Source organism: Schistocerca gregaria, chromosome 2 (genome assembly GCF_023897955.1).
Source record: "Schistocerca gregaria isolate iqSchGreg1 chromosome 2, iqSchGreg1.2, whole genome shotgun sequence".
NCBI classification, from domain to species: domain Eukaryota; kingdom Metazoa; phylum Arthropoda; class Insecta; order Orthoptera; family Acrididae; genus Schistocerca; species Schistocerca gregaria.
The window spans coordinates 874688640-874711565 of NC_064921.1; the positions used below are offsets into that span (position 1 = coordinate 874688640).

Sequence of the window (22926 nt, forward strand, 5' to 3'; positions counted from 1 at the left end):
GGTTCATATTTTTCTGCACTTCAAGTTTCTTTCATTCCATTCATGGATGGAATGTGGAAAGTCCTTGAGTGCATACTAGTTTAGATTTTTCTGCATTTATGTTTTTTCTTCTGGCAGTCAAGTAGGGCTGTGGTAATTTGCAGCATACTCCTTCATATACACTTGATGTACCCTGTTACTCTGACCTGATACGGATCTCACCCACTTGAGCAATATACCAGCATCAACCATACATACATTTTGTAAGCAATCGTTTTCAAAGACCAGTTGCCATTTCTGAGTATCCTACAGTAAAATTAAGTTTTGCATTTGCTTTACTTACAGTTGAGCTTATTTTATAGTTCCATTTAACCGTGCACATTGTTACTCCAAAGACGTTTTGTGATATGACTGACTGATTCATGCTTCATTTTGTTAAAGATTCTTTTTTGTTTCTTACAGAACTTGCACAGTTTTAAATTTCTCCAACTTAACTAAATATGAGGTGTTTGCACAAGGCAGATATTGTTTCAAGAGAGAAATGAAGTTACTGTATTTTTTATCAGATTAAACTTCTTAATATGAAAGTTTGCCATCTGTGAAAAGGAGGAACAAAAGCTAATACATTTGACTGCCATTAGTGGACTACATTAATGGTAATGGTTCTATTGTACGTCACTGGGACCCACCAATTCTCATTTCTGTGTCTATAGACAACTTCACCATCCAGGATATTTGAAATGAAGTATTTAATTCCACACTATTGGCTAGTTTCAACTGTTCGCTGCATTTCAGGTGCACGTTTTCATCTTCTAGCACTTATCACATAATGCCATAATTAAGAACCAAACATGAGATAACACAGTACTGGTACTCCAAGAAAATTTACATCCCGAAAACCACATTGAAAAGCTTCATATCAAGTCGAGGCCTACTTCATTAGGAATTTGGACATGCGAATGTGGACTTTAAATGTGTTCATTTTAGTATGGTTCACGAAATTCCGATGCTCTTGGAGTATCCTCTGATGTCTTGTTTCTCTTATGATACACAAGTATTATATGTGAAAGCTTTACTTTTCTTGTAGCAACACTATGTATATTAATTTAAACCGTTAACCATTGCTGTTTGCGTGTTCGTGCTACTTAACGGTGATGTGGACATTGGCTCACCACATCACGTGTCCTAAGCTCTGAATGTCCGATGTCATCGGCTGGTGAGATTATGAGATATGACCTATGACTGGCTTACAAAAGCGCATTGCAAACTTGATTTCAATGCTTCTGAAAGTAACATGTGGTGTTTGGTGGAATTCGAATTTATACTTTTGTAATACGAAAATATGCAGCGTACATGTTGCTGCACATCAAAGATCTTTCAAAACATGTTTTCTTCCCTGAGTTTTGTTTTATAAAGCGCCGGGAAATTTTACGCCCATGTATAAAACCATAACCATTCAAAGGAATGGTAAGTTATACAGTTATACAGTCAGTTAACGGGAGAAAGTGCGTTTTCACCCGGGATAAAGTGTATTTTTAACAGAGAAATCTGGGAACGGGAATTTCTTTTCCTTGTCCGCGAATACACCCTGCTTAAGTTGTCTCTTTTCTTGCTGTTCTGGATTGCAGCTGGATCAACCAATCAGTTTGCCTACTTAGGTTTCATCTTCATTAACACATTTGTTATTTGTACCATACTGCTGCGTATACTGGGCTTTTCATAGGTGTAGATGGAGGAGGTGGTAAAAACAAGCTAAATCTATACTCTGCAAATTAATAAAGTGTGGTTGGCAGAGGGATATTTCCCATTGGGGGGAGGAGGAGTGGAGTTATCAATTTGAAGTGTGCCTCTAGCCCTGGACTTAAGTGGTGATATACCATTTTCCTCCTCTGGCCATTGAACAGATTTACCCAGCCAGTTACAGGGAGATGTATTTTGAACCATAGTGCAAATTGTATTTTTCACATTAACAAACCTTGCCAGTAGGAAAACGAGTGGGAAGATGCCTGCTAAAATTCGTTCATTCATGTCTTTGGGGTCCCTAAGGGAGTGATATGTAGCAAGTTTTAACGTTTTTCTAGAGTCCTCAAATAATACTGTTTCATGGAAATTTGTGAGAATGTTTTCACAAGGTAATTGGTGTCTGCCATCATGTGCCTTAGAGTTCAGTTTTTTCAGCATCTCAGTGATGCTCTTCTGTTAGTAAGACAAATATGTGACCATTTGTGCTGTCCTTTGTTATATATGTTCAATATCCTGCACTTAACCAATATTTTGGGATAGGTCATGGACGCTTTGTGAGCAATGCCTGTTGTAGACATTTCCATTTTTACAGTATACTATCAATGGACTGAAGTCCTCCACCTGCTGTGCCTTAATTGAGCCTTTTCGTACAATTTTGTATTCTCACAAATTCTAACACCCTAGTATTTATACAAGTTGACTGAACCCTGTTGTGACTCCTTGATGTTATAGCATATTGTTGTTGTTGTTGTTGTTTTATTTTTTGTTAAGTGCACTATATACGTTTTTAATATTCGAAACAGTTCAAAGTCAATCTTTGCCCCACTTTTTCATCTAACTTTTTCTCTCATAGTCTCCATTGATCTGATTGGTCCATTTTAAGACTCAGTAGTATTTTCAAGTTGTGTGTAGACAAAAAAAAAGTGTGATGTGAGTCACTCCTTATTGTCTATTCAGCATTATACTATGGAATTTCACTTTATGAGCTGGCTTTATAATTACTTGGGTATTTACTGTTATTTAGTTCTCAGCAGCTCTTTACAGATATTTTGATTCAGTTGGATGATTTTGGATTGTGGCAGATGGTTGAAAGTGAGATCTATTTCATTTGGAATAACATTGACATATAAGAGAATCAGGAGACATTATTTAAAAACCACTGGTTGGACTTTGTCATGTGGCCTAATGTGGAAGATCCGTATCTACCTTGTATATTCTATCGTTAAATACACAAATTAACAATCCCTTACCATAGATTTGGCTGTTTGGGGTAATTTCAGGAAATAGCTGGATGGATTTGATATGATTTTCACTAATAGACCGATTTACGAGGAAGGTTTATATATATATAGTGCAAATTGGGTGAACTATTATGAATTCAATTCCTTCGTCACTGTGAAAATAATGCCATTGTCATCTAGTGGTGAATGGCAGAACACTTTGGAATTGCAGTAGCTTATTCAGCATGCTGTACCAATGGTGCATGGCAAAGTTTGGTTCATACTAATGCTCTGTGATAGAGGGTGTTTTGTACTAATGCACCAGGAGGTGCGTCATGAGATAGTCTCTCTAAATGTGTAACAGTGACATTCATGCCTTCTGAGAACTTTCCTTCCTCACACTTCTTAAACTGTCTAAGTTACGTGAAAGTAATTATATTCAATTGCCTAATGGTGTTTTTCTGAATTTCGATCATAACTTTATGAATGGTCCATGAACAAGATTACTGCTGTGCTAGACAAGTATTACTGATGCAAAGCTAGGATGTTCCACAATTTTTCTGTAATAATTGTGACATCATTATTATAAACTCTAGAATTGCTGTTGTTTTCAAGATGAGTTTCTACAATATGTGTGTCCTGGATATACATTTAAAATTTTTCAGTGAGGCAATGTGCAGGACTCAGCTCTTTGTTGTCTCCTAGATATGTGCGGTTTTTAGAGCACAGTTTGATAAAAGATGAAACTTTAACACTTCATTTGAAAAAAAAGTCAGCACAGTGTTGTGAGAAAAACAATGTTCGGTGTTTAAGAAACACATTCATCATGATTAACAGTGTATTAAAATCATCAGGATAAAATCACAGGGTAATGTTGCATTGTGATAAGTTTACATTGTGTTCACTTTTTTTTTTTTTTTTTAGCTCTTCATCTATTTTCAAATATTACGGTACTCATATTTTGTGTATGAAGAGAAATTTGGAGATTTGCTGCTTTATGCATTTGTTTGCAGTTTGGCCAGAGATTGGCATCTAGGGGTCAAAACATTCAGAAGTTCCTTATCATTCTTCATGAAAAAATGAGTTTGGGATGGGGATGTTCTTAAGATCTATAATCCACATGCTCTTTGTGGAAAACCAAACACTTTCGATCTCGTGTTGTCTATGCGTGCATGCACCCAAGTGAGAGCAACGTTATTAATAGGTATAGAGATAACACAACCTCTTGGTGCTTCCATTTCCATATCTGCATTTTGGTTCAGTTTTAGGCTTGAAAGTGAGACACATTTTGCTTCCAGTATCAAGCTAACAATTTGCAGCATTCTGTCCTGACAGTTTATTGCAACATTTGACCAATGAACAGTAAAATTTTATAACTGTTGAGTTGTAGTGGGCATAGGCTTTTGTGGCTGGAATTGGATTCTGAAACAACATTTAAATGTGTAATCATTCATTGATGATGTGTACCAAAAACTGACTGATATACTAAAAACTGACTGACTGTTTCAGTTGTTGATAGCAGGCTGCAGGTCACCCCACTGAAAGTTTCCTGTAACAATGGTCAAAATGTCTGTTATTTATAAATGGCAAAATCATACACTTCAAATAATGTTGTTGTTGCTGAGCTTTCCCCCTATTGCTTTAATAACTTCTTCTAAACCTTTGCTCGTGTGTGGGTGTGACCTTGTACATATTCTGCATTTATGAATTCTTTGCTGTTGTAAGGACCTACTGTGGATATGAAATATAAGAAGTGTGTGCGTGCGTGCGTGTGCGTGCGTGCGTGTGTGTGTGTGTGTGTGTGTGTGTGTGTGCGTGCGTGTGTGCATTCTCATAGTATTTCTGTCGAAAGTTCTGAGGTTGAAAGTGATTCACATAACCACTGCCATTGAATTATATATAAGTACCAAGTGTTAACAATTATTTGATGATTATGCAACACAGGACAATCTGGTGCCAGTTTATATGTAAGTTTTTCCCAAGTAGGGTAAAAATAAAACAGAAAAATGTGGTAGTGACATTGCTTTTGACACCTTGCTTGGTTATTGGTCCTTCTATTGGTATTATCTGCCATTATTTTTTTGCAGTGATTGTTAAGTACCAAGAACATTGATCGCTACTATTAAAAGCTCAAATTTGGTTAATGTGAAGTTAATATTTAAAGCAGTTCAGTATTACGGATGCTTGATTAAAACTTCTTCAGCACAGCTGTACACACTATTTTGACCAGCTTGGTTATGATGCATGTCATTGACCGCTAAATTTCAGCTGCTTTTGTGGTTTTTGTGATTCATATGAACTGTCTTCATTGGAGAGCACGATGCATGGTAGAGCATGAGACAAGCGCACTGTCTTTGCTTTTGCACTGTAATGTGGTGCTAGTGCACCACAGGGTATTTGCAGGAGTCCCTTGCGGAACTTACTCTCAATTGATTTTGAACTTCAAGCAACTCTTTGCACTACATAGTGTATGGGGTTAGATGCAGGATCATCTTGCTGCATTTACACTTGTATTGGAAGTGCTTTATGGTTTTACTGAGCTGAATGTAACACATTTGTGTCTGGTAAGTTACTTGGATTTTTTAACACTAAATAGAGCAAGTATTGCATTGTTTTGCTTATAAGTGTGTGTGTGTGTGTGTGTGTGTGTGTGTGTGTGTGTGTGTGTGTGTGTGTGTGTGTGTGTGTGTTAGGGGTGAGAGAGAGAGAGAGAGAGAGAGAGAGAGAGAGAGAGAGAGAGAGGTGGATGAACTGTTGGCATTTGGCATGTTGATTAGCAGTCTTTGATTTAGAAATGCTTATTTAATTGGATACTGAACAAGTCAAAAATTTCTCTAGACTTCCAAGGAAGTATTACCATGAAGTATTGCTGTCTTATCTGCTTGTAAGCAGCTATCTTGTGTTCTCTTTATCTCCTTTTTTTCCACTTGCTTTTTCTTTTGTATCATCTCTTGCAAACACACTTCATTTCAGCTTTGTTTATGGGAGCTGCTTCTTACTTACTTACTTACTTACTTACTTACTTACCTGTGCAATGTCTTAAAAGTACTTTGTGCTCACTTGCCGCACACTGCTGTCACATTTATTATGCTTTGGATAATTTCTCTCCTTGTCCTATTGAAACACTCAGTTTATAGATTCTTACTTTCACTGTACATGCTACACTTGGTATCTGCTTTGTTGTTTAGTATTACATACCTTAACACTCACTGCTTCTATTTGCTTCCAAATTTCAAATAAAACTTTATTTGGTATGCAAAAAAACATTACCACATTTTTTTTAAATATTGAGTATCCTGAATCTTGGCCACTTCTAGCTTCATGGACTCAATTTTTCATTTTTGAATGTACTGTACATAACTTCAGTTTCTGTCCATAAGTTTATCAGATTATGCCTTTGATGTGGCCTATTTAAAAGTCACAAAGTTCAGTATGGGGGGATTGTTATAAGTCTTTGCTGCATTATCCAACTTTATTTGAAATGATAATATTTGTGGTGCTAGGTGAGGGTTCTCGCCCAATTTTTGCACGCGAGGAAATTATGCAGGCGAGCACAGAACGTGCCATCATTCCACCAGTCGATGATCACCGTCGAATTGTGGCAATTCGTGATGTGGATCCACCTCGTATGTCAGGTAGGTTTATAAATATGATTATGTAGCTACTTGATTCGCAAGATGTGTTTTAGTTAGGAGTTAAACTGTTTTTAATGGACAGTTAATAAAATATCATTAAGATTCCATTATTGCACGGCAAAAATACAAAAATAGTAAATGTAGATTGTGTAAAATTAGTCACATTACCCAGATTAATTATCTTATAGCATCACTTTTATGCGTGTGGGCTGCACACAAAGAAATGGAGTTAATTGATTAAAGAAAAAACTGTGCTGACTCCAGTCGCAGAACTGCTCATCGTTTTGTTACTGGGGTCAGCACAGTTGTTCGATGTGTCGTCGCCGTCGTCATCTGGATGGTGCATTATTTGAAGATGGCCTACCGCTAGAAACCAAAACTGGTCACGTTCTTAATAAATAACTGTGTGATACAGACTGCATTATTTTTATTTATTTTTTATACCAAGTTTAGAAACTGTTGTGCAGTGAACAGATGGGTAAAGAAGTAGTGATTATGGTTGCTCACTTTGTTTTCAGTTCCATCTTTTAAGAAAGCGTGCGCACACACACCCGCGCGCCCACACACACACACACACACTCACACACACACACACACACACGCGCTAACTGCCATTGTCCTTTGAATCCTGCCAGATGTGAGCCAGGTTTCATCAAGGTAAATAATAGGGCAGTGATTACTTTCTTTCCATTTTTCTCAGAAAAGTTGCCCTAGCCGCTACAATATTGGATCTCTTCATCAGAAATGTGCCTTCATCATTTCATATTCTGTACCTGAACCGCAAAGATTTTCAGAATTCTTGCACTACAATGATGGCCACTTGTGAAAGCAGTCTTGTCATGTGAAACATCTGTGCCTTCTCCTTTGTAGGACACTAACCACAATTGTAAAACTGCAATACAGTATGGTAGAGAGGGTCTTTCTGGAAGTCAACAAAATCGTTGACAGTTCTTCCTCCACTACTATCTTTCCTCACAGATTTATGCTTCATTTCTTGACCAGAAGTTTCAATTGCTCGTGTTTGTGCAGATATTCTGTGTACAGCTCATAGTGAATCACCCTGACTGCTGTTGGAGTATGTTGCGTCATCAAGATTTTCTCTCTGCTTACATTGCTTTTAATGTCACAAAGAAATTTGTGTGGTTCATGTATGACTGACTGCCTGTCTGTCTTTGGCTCTGTATATCTTTTAAACTCAGTCATCATAACTCCCTAACAAAAATAATACAGGGTGTTTCACAAAGAATAACCTGATTTCAAAACTTCTTATTTATATTACAAATATGAAATTCATTGTAAAATACTTACAAATCTGTTGTTGTAGCTATGCTATTACAAATGCTTTGTGTATCCACCAAGAGCAACACAAACGCAGTAGCTAAATTCCTCATAAACTGTACACACTGTATCTGCATTTACAGAAGCTATGGTGACTGTTGTTCTGTTCTTCACTTCTTCCGTGTTCCAAAGTAAAAAGAGATGAACACAATTTTCTTCACATATCCAGCATTGAGGCATAGTGCAATTGAGAAACTGATGTGTGGTGTTGTGCCAATGGGGTGGGGCTTCACCCTGTTGGAAAATGAAGTCATTGGAGTTGTCTTGAAGTTGTGGAAAAAGACAATTCTGCAGCATTTGAAGATAGCTCAGTGCTGGATAAGGCTCACAGGATCCTGAACAACTGCCCTGCATTCTTTGCCTCCAAGATTTCTTGGGCATGATCCCATGTGATTCTTCTTCTTCTTCAGGAGATATGTGAAGGAAAGTGTGTTCATATAAGAAGTGAAGAACAAAATAACAGCCGCCATAACTTCCTGTGAAAGTGGAAACATTGTATAAAGTTTATGATGAATTGAGCTACTGTCAAGTGTTGGCTATGCTGCTGCTGGTGAAAGCACGGAGCATTTGTAATTGCATAGTTAAAACATTTTGGGAGTATCTTGCAATTCATCTCATGTTTGTGTCAAGTTTTTTTGCAATGTGCTTTAAAATCATATCGTTCTTTTTGAGACACACTGTACTACGCTATGAAAATCACGACTCTTTGCAAATGTAAAACTCTTTCACACAGCAATCACATGAGTGAATGCTGGGTAGCAGCAAAACATGAATGAACTACAGAGATGCCACATAAATGCTGTTAAGTATAAGTGTTTGTTTGGTAGTTATTACTTCATAAGAAGCTGTCTGGAACTCATCTGTTGCAGAAACAGTATGTACTGTCATCGACCAAGCTGGATTCCGTACAAGGCTTCTCATTGGCACTTAGAAACTGAGAGAAGATACGGGTCGCGGCAGAACTGACGTTCCCCTCCAAGCTGCCAGTTTTGCTGCTCCCTAGTGTAGCACACAATTTTTTATTGCTATCTTTCTTCATTGTTTTTCCATAACTCAGCACTACTGATACGTGACTTGCTGCAGTCATAGGAGATTTAGCAGAATAACTTTGTTTGTATAAAGTGTGAGTTTTTATTGCAGGTACTTAACATATTATGAATTTTGTTCTTTTTCTGGGGCAACAGGAGTGAAAAAATTTGACATAATGTACACATGCATCCATGTGTATTGTGAAAGGGGAAGTGTGTAGATATATTTTTAAGTACCACGCACTTTTTCGTCTCACATTTGAAATAGATACCCAAAACTTACAAACAATACTATACGCTACACATATTGATACACTACTGGCCATTAAAATTGCTATACAACGAAGATGACGTGCTACAGCCATCAGGGTACTGAATAAACGACTTCAGCATGTTTGTAACTGCAAATGCAAATGAATTTCTCCTTCTCCATGACAACGCAAGGCATCACACAAGTATGCACACGCCAGAGGAGCTCATGAAACTTCAATGGACAATTCTTCCTCATCCAACCTACAGCACTGATCTCGCACCTTCTGATTGCCATCCGTCTGGCCCAGTGAAATGTGCACTCCACGGGAAGCAGTACATACATGATGGGGAAATTATTGATGCAGCAAGACGTTGGCTCCGAAGTCGACCACTGCAGTGGTGACATGCAAGCACACAGGTCCTCTTAGTAATGTGGCGTAAGTTGTCACACTGAGCGGCGATTCTATTGAAAAATAGAGATCTGTAGCCAGAAGAGTGGGGAATAACATGCTGTACTGGAATCCTGAATAAAAACCAAACTGCTTTCAAAAACAAAACAAAACAAAAATGTGTTGCATTACTTACTGAACATCCGTCTTAGATCAGTGACAGGGAGAGCCATAATTTATTTGTGTGATCGTTATCTCTAGTAGGCCTATACGCCCTCTGTGGGATTCCTCTAGGCATGAATGTGAGTATGTACACTACTGGCCGTTAAAATTGCTACACCACGAAGATGACGTGCTACAGACGCGAAATTTAACCGACAGGAAGAAGATGCTGCGATATGCGAATGATTAGCTTTTCAGAGCATTCACACAAGGTTGGCACTGGTGGCAACACATACAACGTGCTGACATGAGGAAAGTTTCCAACTGATTTCTCGTACATAAACGGCAGTTGACCGGCATTGCCTGGTGAAACGATGTGATGCCTCGTGTAAGGAGGAGAAATGCGTACCACCATGTTTCCGACTTTGATAAAGGTTCGATTGTAGCCTTTCACGATTGCAGTTTATCGTATCGCGACATTGCTGCTCGCGTTGGTCTAGATCCAATGACTATTAGCAGAATATGGAATCGGTGGGTTCAGGAGGGTAATACGGAACGCCGTGCTGGATCCCAACGGCCTCATATCACTAGCATTGAGATGTCAGGCATCTTATCCACATGGCTGTAACAGATCGTGCAGCCACGTCTCCATCCCTGAATCAACATATGGGGACGTCTGCAATACAACCAGCATCTGCATGAACAGTTAGACGATGTTTGCAGCAGCATGGACTATCAGCTCGGAGACCATGGCTGTGGTTACCCTTGACGCTGCATCACAGACAGGAGCACCTGCGATGGTGTACCCAATGACGAACCTGGGTGTACGAATGGCAAAGCGTCTTTTTTTCCCCTGGATGAATCCAGGTTCTGTTTACAGCATCATGATGGTCACATCCGTGTTTGGCTACATCGCGGGGAACGCACATGGAAGTGTGTGTTCGTCATCACCATACTGGCGTATCACCCAGTGTGATGGTATGGGGTGCCATTGGTTACATGTCTTGGTCACATCTCGTTCACATTGATGCCACTTTGAACAGTGGACGTTACATTTCAGATGTGTTACGACCCATGGCTCTACCATTTGATCCCTACGGAACCCTACATTTCAGCAAGATAACTCACGACCACATGTTGCAGGTCCTGTACAGGCCTTTCTGGATACAGAAAATATTTGACTGCTGCCCTGCCAGCACACTCTCCAGATTTCTCACCAATTCAATACGACTGGCCAATGGTGGCCGAGCAAATGGCTCGTCACAATACTTCAGTCACTATTCTTGATGAACTGTGGTATCGTGTTGAAGCTGCATGGGCAGCTGTACCTGTACACGCCATCCAAGCTCTGTTTGACTCAATGCCCAGGTGTATCAAGGCAGTTATTACGGCCAGAGGTGGTTATTCTGGGTACAGATTTCTCAGGATCTATGCACCCAAATTGGTGAAAATGTAATCACATGTCAGTTCTAACATAATATATTTGTCCAATGAATAACTGTTTATCATCTGCGTTTCTTCTTGCTTTAGCAATTTTAAAGGCTATTAGTGAACTTAGTACTTTGTTAAATAAGTTTCTAACTACAGGTAATGCAAATCCTATTTCCGGCTTCAGACAGCATTATGACGTAAAGAATATGTAATGGGATGCCTTTATGGTGAGCGCTAGTGAATTACGATGGAGCTCCACGTTGTTAATATATCCAAGCAACATGGGGTAAGAATCCTCTTAGGAAGATCATACTTCCATAGGCCCCCTCCCTTCCATCTCCTCTCCCTCTGCTGCCCCCCCCCCCCATGCCCTCCCTTGAGTGTGTGTGTGTGTGTGTGTGTGAGAGAGAGAGAGAGAGAGAGAGAGAGAATTGATGTGATAGAGTAGATTGTATTCCATTGGATTGCAGGTGGGGAAAGCTTTTGAAAATCTGTCATCAAAATTTCCCTTCAGGACAGGCCATGTATAAAATTTGGACAGTGCATTTGTTCACTGTTATCAAATATTTCGGTTGTGTACCAAGAACTTTTTGAAACTTTCAACGAACGGTCCTCAGCAGTGGGACAGAATTTTTGAAACCATCTGTATGGTAATACAAGTTAAGTTCCCAGATACCAAAAGCTCCAGCCATTCACTATGGTGGGCTGTGTTCGTGATGAATCAATGGTTAAGAATTTCAGAATTTCATGTGAGGGTTACATCTATAAACAAGGAATGGCCTATGGACTGGATGCATAGTGAACTGGTTAAGGTGCAGTCCTTATATGCAAGGGTTATGGCCTCAAATCTCATCAGGTGCTATGAAATTTTTTATTCTTAAATCTTTATCAAAATGACTGGTCATTACTTATATTCCATTAATTGATTGAAAAGGTACTTCTTTTTAAATTTCTATTCCTGTTGCACCACTTTCCTCATTGTATGCATTTTCCATCTGCTCTTATTTTTCTTACTATCATATTTTTTTCACTTTGGCTCTTTGCTCATGCATTTTATCGTCCTACACTTTCATCCATGTTATTGCAGTCTTATTTCTATTCCTTATTTTCCTTGAATTTCATTTTGATTACCATCCCTTATTTTGTTTAAATTTTCGTCTGCATTATTTTGTCCCTAATGCGATAGGAATTTATGTTTTAAATGTTTGTATGAGCATTACCACCCCAAATAGGTAAATCTTGAATGAAAAATACTTTTTTGATACTGTTGCACATTCAGTATAAATAAATTGGTTTTACCCCCGATAGATTGCCATTTTCAAATGATTAAATCTTATGATAGACAAATGAAAGTAATTAAGTTCACTTGCACAAAGATTTAAAGTGTAAAAAGAATGATGGGAAAAAAATTAAACAAACTGAAAAAATTAACACGGTTATTAAGATGATGTCACAAATGAATAAAAATTAAAAAAACACGTTAAACCAATATCCTGAAAAAAATCAGTCATTTCAGTAAGAATTTGGAAAAAAAATTTCAGGGCACTTCACAAGATTCAAACCCACAACACTTTGCATGTGGAGACTGTATTGTAATCATTATGCTACACAACAAATTTGTTTAATATTTCTTTCTTAAAGCTGTAGAGCATCACACAAAATTCAGTTTATTATTATTATTATTATTATTATTATTATTATTATTCACGAACTAGGGGCCACTAGGATGAATGGTTGCAGGGTGTGATATCTGGGACCTTAACCTACATCTCTGTATAGTTGGTTTCAGAAAGTTGATCTCACCATTGGGGACCTTTCCTTGTAAAGTGTGACAATTGGTATATGGAGTCAACCATCAGATATGTTTGCTGATTTGTGTGCTGATTTAATGATTAATAATACGGATAGCAGAAATGGAAACAAAGTGACTCCAGTGATGCTGTTGTTCATTAGATATTTAATCTCAGTTGTAAGCATCTTTTTATTGAGAGAACAAATTCATCCAATTTAATTTTACAAAAAAATGAGAAATGTGATTTACATTTTGGATGCACTGAGAACTACATATCGTGTGTTCCAGTTGCAAAGACTGAAATATTTCACGTTCAACCAGAAGAGATGGCTGAGTGGGGTCTCATATTTGTGATTAGCAAGTTCAGGAATATACAGGAGCTGAGACATACCTGCGTTTATCATCCGTTACATGCTGGACGTCAACACCATATCTTTGCACACCATGTCTTACTAATTATGGTTTTGTGATTTGTGCTATTAAGAAGGGCACTAATCACTAATTTTGTAATATGTGTTAAGTTATTGATCAATGCCACACACATTGATCTGTGTGGTCATATATAATCTTAGAAATGGTGCAGTTTAGATAAACCCTGTGATGGAAAGAAAAGTGAGTGTTGAAATATTTAGGCAGGAAATATTCAGAAACTTCCGTCATCTTATTATATAAGTATATCCACTTTTTGAAATGTTGATTGGTTGCCACTGCTTTGATATGTTTAAGGACTGTAATTTTATAAATATTATTAAAAGATTCATGGTATAGAGTAAGGAAAGAAGAGCCCAACGACTTCCTCAGTAGCAAGCACACGCTCAAGACATTTAGAACACTTCTTAGCAGAAAGCAAAGGAATGTTTCAAAGTGTCACATGACAGTTACATTCATAATTTAACCACTCTGACTTCAGAAATATGTGTTACAGTATTATATCACTTTGGAGTATGACAATAATCCAGTAAAGATTAAAAAATTCCATTCTTGGCATAATACCGATTTTAGATAAGTGGTGACTGGTTTCAGTCAGTGATGGATGATTACCATCTTGGAACTTCATATGTGAAAATTTGTTGTTATTGTGACTGTTAATATATAAATTTAGCATGCATCCATTAGGAAATGTTGTATCTACAAGATAAATTCATTTCAGTGTTTAAAGCCAAATATTAATGAACGATGAGCTTTTATATATTTGGATGTTAACAAGGATGACTATACCTTAAAGTAACCAGATACGCTAATATAAATGCACAACAAACTTGGAATTCACCCTTGCCTTTCACACTGCTATCTTCTGCTGCACAGCTATCATTCCAATCGATTAAGCATTCGAAACATGCATTGTTTCAGCGTTTATGGTACGTAATGCAGTTCTGACAATGTGAAATGCACTACCACCAACAACAAAATTGTGGATGGCAGATTGTATTTGAACATAAGCCATATTACTAAACAAATACAGCAGTGTGAAAAACCAAATGCACTGCTAGGCAGAACAAAGGAGAACCTACAATGATGACAGTGTATTGCCACTGAAATGTGTATGGGTAGAGAGAGAGAGAGAGAGAGAGAGAGAGAGAGAGAGAGAGAGAGAGAGAGAAGCAATGCATTTTACTCAGGGTGGAGTTTTCAAAGAAAAAAACATTTTTTATTTAAGTAAACATAAAAGCAAATAGTGCTCTTTCTTAGAATAAATCCAGGAAAATCCCAAACAGCTTTTGGTTTTGGAAAACAGACCGGCACATCAGAGTAGTCACGTGCAGTGTGTTCTGATGTAGAAGGTGGTAGTCCCAGTTACAATACTAGCAATGCCAAATTTATTGCATTTGGCATAAGAAAAGGAGTTTATGGTATGTTACAGTTAGCACTACTGCTTGTAACAACTTGATTTTGAATACAAAAATGCTGTTCCTTATGCAACTGCATGATTTTCCACAGGAATTTTAATGTGGACACCCTACGGAGAGCAACATGATTTTAATTGCTAATGAATGGAGGTGTGTTTCGCAAGTCGGAGTGGTTTGTAAATTGTTCTGAATGTGTACTTTTGTCAGTTGCATATATTTGAGTTGAATATGTGAAACTATCGCAACATTCAGCTAACTAGATGATAAAAAAAAATCAGAATTCAAATACGTGCTGTGTAGTATGGATAAGATTCTTAGACATAGCCTGTCGTATGTCTGCTGGCCCGGAAGCAAGAGCTTAACCTGTACGTTTTATGTCCTCTCATCATGCAGCAATCCTCACCGGTACAACGGCGCGAGTAATATTATCTTCCTCCACTCCATTCACAGGTAGTTGAAGGAGTACAATTCGGTGTTCCCCCAAGTACAACATGTGTACTACTTTGCAAAGTTAACTGTTAAGTTACATCTCATTTCCTGCAATAATATGCACACTACAATATGAAGTAGGTCTAATTGCTTCTGTCTATTTAACATGGCATTTTTGACACACACACACACACACACACACACACACACACACACACACAACATAGGATTACACAGCCAAAAGTTGCCGATAACAGGTACATTGCTTTAGATTTCTACGCCTACTAAGGACATCTTCATAAGAATGAAATTTTGATAAACTGTAAAATTACATTGAGAGAGAGCAGTGGTCAGCTATGCTCTAGTGAAAAAATAAAATAAAACGAAACAAGTTCCAGCCTTTCACACACATGCCTAGCTAGGAACATCATCTGATGTTGGCTTTATAATTCCTATATTTGAAAATTATATACGGTTGCTGAGAAACAGCCATATTATATATATTTCTTTCTAGGGATCTGAAGATGTCATCAGTGACTTAAATAAGGCATCATTCAGTGTAATATCCAATCGACGACAGAAATAAATTATCCATTCACCAAAAATAAGTTACGTGAATGGTTGTTTATGGACAGTGTACTTTTATCGATGCTGTTCTATTTATGTGGCATATGGAAAGTAAATTTTTATTTGCTAATGAAAATGGGTGAATATTGGGCATGTGCATTAGGAGATAAGTCAGATGACTGGCTGAGTCAATGAAGAAGTGGTACCCACTAAACATCCAGAACAATCTTTGAAACCTGTATTCTAGGATTGATCTTTTTGAGTTTAGCTCCAAAAGTTCTCTTGAAAACTTAGATATTCCCTCCTGATTCAGTGGTTGCTCTGGAGATTACATGCAGTTGTGAGCAGCCCATGGTATTCACCTTTGTCATGTCGCATATGCTTGATAATACCTTGCTATTGTGCAAATTGAAGTAATATTATTTTCCACAAAGTGCAGCCTCATACGATGTCAAAACATGCAACACTGTGATTTGCTCACATGAAGCCCTTTGCTGTAAGCCAAGTATAGTTACTGAGGGATGATGATTCACTATGTTAAATTCATCTACGTGGCTAGTTAGTTGGCACTTTTCATTTAATGCATGCACCATACTGTTGTGAAGTATGATCATTACATAAATACCCCATTTTGAACATGTTTTGTATTTACATGCCTCATTCATGGTACCACAATTGTCACAAACGGTAGCGTACACTCCTGATATACCACAGACGTTTTAAGACTTTCCTACAAAAAATCTCCTAAGAACGATTTGTAAGAAGTGTTATATAAGAAATATATTTTCTTGTTAAGAACAAACATTCTACAAAGCACATCCGGAAAATAAGTTTCCCGGTGTTGTTTACTTTAAAGTAGACAATTTACGTGGGACAATTTTGCATGTGTAACCGGACAGGTCCCGCCTGGTGCCAGTACCGCAGCAGCAGTTCCGTGAAATGGCAGCTCTTCTTTGTTCTCCTGCTGCCTCTGAGGTTTGGTCAGTAATAAAATTCCTCAACGCATAAAAAATAGCACCCATCAAAACTCACTGTCAGCTCTGATAGGTCTGTGGGCAGAACTTCGTGAGTAAACGGATGTTGTGTTGCTAGTGTAGGCTTTTTTCCCGAAGGTCATCAAAGTGTCCATGATGGAGAGTGCAGTGGACGGCCATCACTAATCGTGATCATGTGATTGAGCTGGTATGGCAGCGGATCCTGGAGAACTCTCGCTTCTCGATTATGGAGCCCAGCAGCCCGTTTTCTGTAGATATTGCAATCCTTGTTTCATGAAATTGTCACTAAGCACCTGTTGTTCAAGAAAATGTTTGTTAGGTGGGTGCCGAAAAACCTGACACTCAAGCACAAAACGAAATGCTTTGGAGCAGCACTGACCTTATGCAGTGGTATCATGATGATGGCGACGAGTATCTTGACAGGATAGATATGGGCGATGAGGCTTGGATTTCTCACTTGACCCCAAAACCAAGTAGCAGTCCATGCCTTGGTGTCATAGTGGAACTCTGATGAAGATGAAATTAATACAGACTATGTCGGTGCACACGGTGATGTGCGTTGTGTTCTGGGACAGGAAGGGCATTGTTTTCCTGCCCGGGTGAAACAATGTGGACACTGTGACGTGCCATACAGAAAGAGGTGTGGAATGAGTGTTGTGCTGGCTAATGACAATGCTCGTCTTCATATGGCTCATCGCACAGCAGCTGTTTTGTAGAAGTTCATCTGGGAGCTGTTTGATCATCCAGCATGCATACCTGATCATGCTCCTAGAGATTTCCATCTTTTCTTTTAACTCAAGAAATTCCTGCCCCTCCGTCAGCACTTTGACGATGACGAAGAGCTGAAGATGACTGTTGTGCGCTGGTTCCATTCACAGGAGGCAGACTTCTGTGACACAGGAATACAAAAGCTGATCCCACAATATGACAGGTGGCTCAGTGCTTTTGGTGACCATGTCAAAAAATAGCTGAAACGTTATTGTATATGTTGCTAATAAAGTTTTTCATGTAACTGTTTTCTGTTAAAAAATAAAAAAAATATGAAAACTTACTTTGTTGGTGCACTTCGCAAATGTTTCTGAAGTGTGTTTTCTGCTCGAGTTTTGAAGTGTTATTTGTTTATGATTGGCATAAATAATGCTGCTTTATTCTGAGAGAATATAATTTTTTTGGGGGGGGGGGGGGGGGGGGGAGCTGTAGGGGATTCAATCTTATAAATTTGGTTTTGTTGTCTAAAGACTACTATCACAGCTAACAATCCACAAAAGTTTGTTGAAACAGGCAAATAAGAGAAGAGACAATTACCTTACACTGTACAGCATGTTTGACTTATACAAACTTTTGTGGATGTGTTGTTATACTGATAGTAGTGGAGGCCATTTAAGGCACTTCATATATTTGTGTGTCACTAGATATTATGTAGTGAAGTCTAGCCATAAATTCCAATGGAACATGTTTCGACAAGTAGTTCTCTGTCCACTTACGAATAAATTATATGAGGCGGAACCTAACTAATTTTATTTCCTCTGCATAAGTGTAATAAGTGCATATTTTGTTTTACATGATAATCCTTTAAAGTTTAACGACTTTCAGTTTTTGTAAGTGTTGTATTGAGTCTGTACTTTCAGTCTATCTTAGTTTTGATCTTTTAGTGTTACTTATTCTTTTATTGGATCTTTAAATAACTAACAGGTTCCCATTCTCGCTATGAGCCACCTTCGCCACCTCCACCACCACGTTACTCAGAAGGCCGATCACGTGACGCATACTATGTACCAGAACATCGTGAGTCTGCAACACCGTTGACATCACATCGTGATTATGGTCGTACTCATCGTGACTATGATCGTCCTTCTACATCTGGGTATGAAAGGGACAGGAGAGATGATCGCTATGAGAGGTAAAAGCAAAGCTTTTTAATTGAGAACTTTATACTAGGAATTTTCAGTTAGGAGTGGCAGTCAGTGTCAAATCATCAAGTAGATGAACATAACAGAATTCATTGAACATTGGATGCTTTTGAATTGTAGGAATTTTCAAGATTGATGAAAGGAAGATCTTATATCATATGAATGATACATGTGACAGTCAAAGAACAGTCATGATTTGGATTAGAACATAGATACATATTGTTCTTCATTTCAGTCTTAGAAATATGACCCATAAAGGCAGGTGCTGAAACTTTTTTGTAAGTTTGATATTTTAAAATGAGCACTAGTTACTAGGAGTTAAGACTTCTGCAACTCTAAGTAAGAGAGAAGACACCATGGAATTCTGAAGTATTTGGAAAGACAGAATATAGAGGGGTAGTGGGGAACAGGTATATACATATTTTACAACAGAGGAAATGCTTAAAACAAAAACAGGAACAAATAACAAAAGTGACTTTTAAGTGCAGAAACAGATATTCAGCAGATAACATGTTTATTGATTGTTTTGCAGTGAACTAAATGGAAATATGAAACATTGTTTTGGAAGAACAGCAGGATAGGAAAACAAGGGAATGAGCAGGACTGCATTCAACTGTATAATAATCCACAAAGCTTAGTTTGAAATGGTAAGATGTTACCACCGAGGAAGAAATTTGTTGTAATGCAGTAGCAACAGAGCTAGCAGTGTCAAATTTCATTAGCCTGAAGAAAGTAGTTGTGTAGCACAGACAGAAGTGGGAAGATTAGAAGATAAAAGGAAAACTCTTTATCTGTAACATCAAGAACAAAAATTAACATTGTGGATGAGAAGTGGCTGAACTAAAAGGAGATCAGAAGAGGCAATGGAATAAGTGTGTGTGGGAAAATATACAAAGCATATTCTGATTGAAGTACATAATAAGAAGATAAACACAACTAAAAAAGAAAAAGTAATGTGATGCATATACAAGCAGAAAATGCAACTAGATCATTCTATTTGAGAGAGAGAGAGAGAATTTGTTCATAGTGCAAGGTGATACACATCATGAAAAAGAATTTTAATGGAATTCTCAAATACACGACTCAAAAGAATTAGGTGAACACATGTATCAATGTCCAGTATGTTAAGTCTATTTTGATACTGCTGATACCTATGGCCTTATTGAATAGCCTGAGTCACTGCTTCCAGTATGTATGACAACTAAAGTCTTGCCATCTGTTGTATAATGCATTATAGTATCAGGTGACCCCTCAGAAGAAAGTGAGTACTGGAAGTGTGTACCTTTAGTGAGGTATACAGGCAACAGTTGTAATTTGTGGACATTGTATTGAACCAGGCACATGAAACATGACGTCTAAATGCAAAGCAATGCAAGTAAAGAGGACACTCTGTTTGATCTGAGAAGGATGGTCTTTCCAATGTGTTGTTGCAGATTCCAATGACTGTCTGTCATCCATAATTTGTGGACACTTTACACACAGATAGGTCAATATACATGGCGAGTTGGGCAAGGTCACCAACGCATTATAACCCTTTGTGAAGACAAGATACCTGGCCATCTCTGTGCCGGGTCATCGTGCGGCTGCTGCCATAGGTCTACAAGAGAATCTCAGAAGGGCCACTGGTGTCACTGTGTCTGATCAGACTAAGGAATAGCTTACAAGAAAGGACCTTATGATCCAGACTTCCTGTTTGAGTATCTGCTTGACACAATATTTTGCATCTTGCCTTCAGTCCTGCCATTCTCATATCAACTAGCGAATTTTGTTACTGGCCAAACGTGTTATTCACAGAAGAGTCCAGATTTCCTCTGAAACAAGGTGACAGCTGTGTTAGTGCATGGAGGCACCTTGGTGAGCGGTACCTGCCAAATGTTATCCAGGAAATTGACAGATTTGGCCAAAGGTCTATGGTGTGGTGAGGCATAGCTGTAGGGATCTCGTCATTCATCTCTGTACAGTAAGACAGTACATTGAACAGATCCTGTTGGACCATGTGGCTACTGCGCATAGTGGTGGCCTTGAATTCCATCTTGGCGCACAGTAATACCAGGGCCCACCTAGGAGGCATTACCAGGAATGTCTTCCAAAGCCTGGATATTGAAGTAATGCAGGATCCAGTGGTGAGTACTGGTCTAAACCCCATGGAGCATGTGTGGGACCTACTTGACAGAAGTGTTTGTGGCTGTCTTGGTCCACCGTAGACTTATCGAGAACCCTCAAGGACTCGCAGTGAAGAATGGGAACGGAACCACAGGGTGACCTCCATAGGCTTAAACGGGATGTGCAATGAAGGTGTCAGATGGAGATAAACACTCATGGAGGGCATAGAAGTTATTGAAGGTGTCACACAAAGTCCAATGAAAAGCTCCCGATATGACAGGATGAATGATTGTTTCCACCTTCTCAACACTTGTCAGACATTTGACTTCTTGTTATGTAAGTGAATGAGATGTAATGTTGTTTTGTTGTGTACTTAATTTGGGAAATTTGGTATCTTACCTAGTCCTCAATTGTTGCTCAGTGGAGTGTGGGAGAATCCTGAAGCCATTTTTCCCTAATTCTTTTGAGCAGTGTATAAGAAAAGCTTGGATAATGTTCAGAATTAAGAAAACAAGAAGAAATGAACGGAACGGCAGTGAGACATTGTTGTTGAAGAAAACAATGGATGCTGACAGGTAAAAGGAGCGGACATTTAACAAGGTACAGGCGACTCATTGGCTGAAATGGAAGGAGCTGAACCAGAAAATTAATAGATGAGATGGTAATCATAGAAGGAGATGAAGAGAGTCCAAATAATTTGCCCAAAAAATCATTAACGGGATTCAAGAAAGAAGTTGGAAATTGCATGAAGAGATAATGATCTCCCATATTTGTAATGAAATCACCAGGATTGTATTAAGGAAAAAATTGAATGTAAAATGTAAGGAGCTCAATTTTGATTTTGTAAAAGTTTTGATAGTGGATGCTATTATCACCATGAGGATACTTTTGGGCTCAAAGAAGATACGTTTTTTGGTGTACAAACTGATAGAACGCACAGGCGAGTTGACTAAGGAACACTGTAAATGAATAAGGCAGTGTGTGTAGTGATTTCTGCAGCTTCAACAAAATGCTGTAATGTATAACATGGTTACCTAAGATTGTAAAGAACAGCTACTCTTCCCCTCCCTTATTGTGTACAAATATGATAAGGTACATTATGTAACAAGAAACTTCACGATATGAGGACAAAGTAAAATTTGTATGTTGTGAAAGAATATTTAAGAAGTGAAAAACCAGTGTGGTATGATAAATAATCAGAATTGAAGTATGTACAGTTAAATGTGTGGAAGAAATTGCCATGAGAAGAAAAGGAGAGGAACCTAAAGCTATATGCAATAGATAGAAAGTATTAAGTATGAAAGTAGTGTATTGTGTTTACAATGAAGCTTCATCGTATGTGAAAAAACATGGCAGTCTGTAAATGATTTATTCTAAAATTTATGTTTTATTATGAGAACTGAATCTGCAGTAGAACCAAAAGAAATAAAGTATAAAATGTATCAGAATTGTAACAGTTCATGTTATGGGAAAATGACCAGTGGAAAAAATTGAGGTAAGGTGGTTAATACGTTCGCTGCGGCTGACACTTTCAATCATCAACATGAGTCACTAACTCAGTGCTATTAACCCTTAAAAGCATTTCCGTGACAAACTAGCCAGTGTGGATTTTACAGTTCTCTCTCTCTCTCTCTCTCTCTCTCTCTCTCTCTCTCTCTTTCTTTCTTTTTCTTGCATGTGCTTAGTTGTCTGAGAATTAGATTGTTTGAAATGACAGCCAGCTTATCAACAGACACTAGGACCTTCTAATGCTAAATAGTGTAGGAAGAACGAAAATCTCAGTGCCAATAATTTACTGAACATATTACAAGACAGTTATTTTAAGTTCGAAGGTAACACAATGGAGCAAGAAAATGTGCCTAGTGATGACAGCGTGGAAGCAAAGCCTTCAGATATGTTTCGTGAGAGTGCAGACTCAGAAGATATGTACTTAGAGAGTGATGAAATTGATGATTATGATCAACCCAAACTGGGAGGCATTAATAAATCATGATGAGCCATGTGATTTACAAAACAGGAATGTTCACTAATAAATCCCATTAGCACTATAACTATGGTTTTTTTGGCTACTACTTACAGAAGAAATTTTCTAGTATATGCCTGATG

General features: G+C 38.1%; 1 protein-coding gene across 16 annotated transcripts in view; it reads left to right on the forward strand.

Annotated features, from left to right (window-relative positions):
- The window catches only part of LOC126335281 (serine/arginine repetitive matrix protein 1-like), a 135249-nt gene that overhangs the window by 77538 nt on the left and 34785 nt on the right, over positions 1 to 22926 (forward strand). For all 16 annotated transcript variants that reach the window (XM_049998349.1, XM_049998362.1, XM_049998356.1 and 13 more), the window contains 2 exons: positions 6446 to 6577; positions 18500 to 18707. In XM_049998349.1, the coding sequence (XP_049854306.1) occupies positions 6446 to 6577; positions 18500 to 18707 (340 nt within the window). The remainder of the gene's footprint in view (positions 1 to 6445; positions 6578 to 18499; positions 18708 to 22926) is intronic.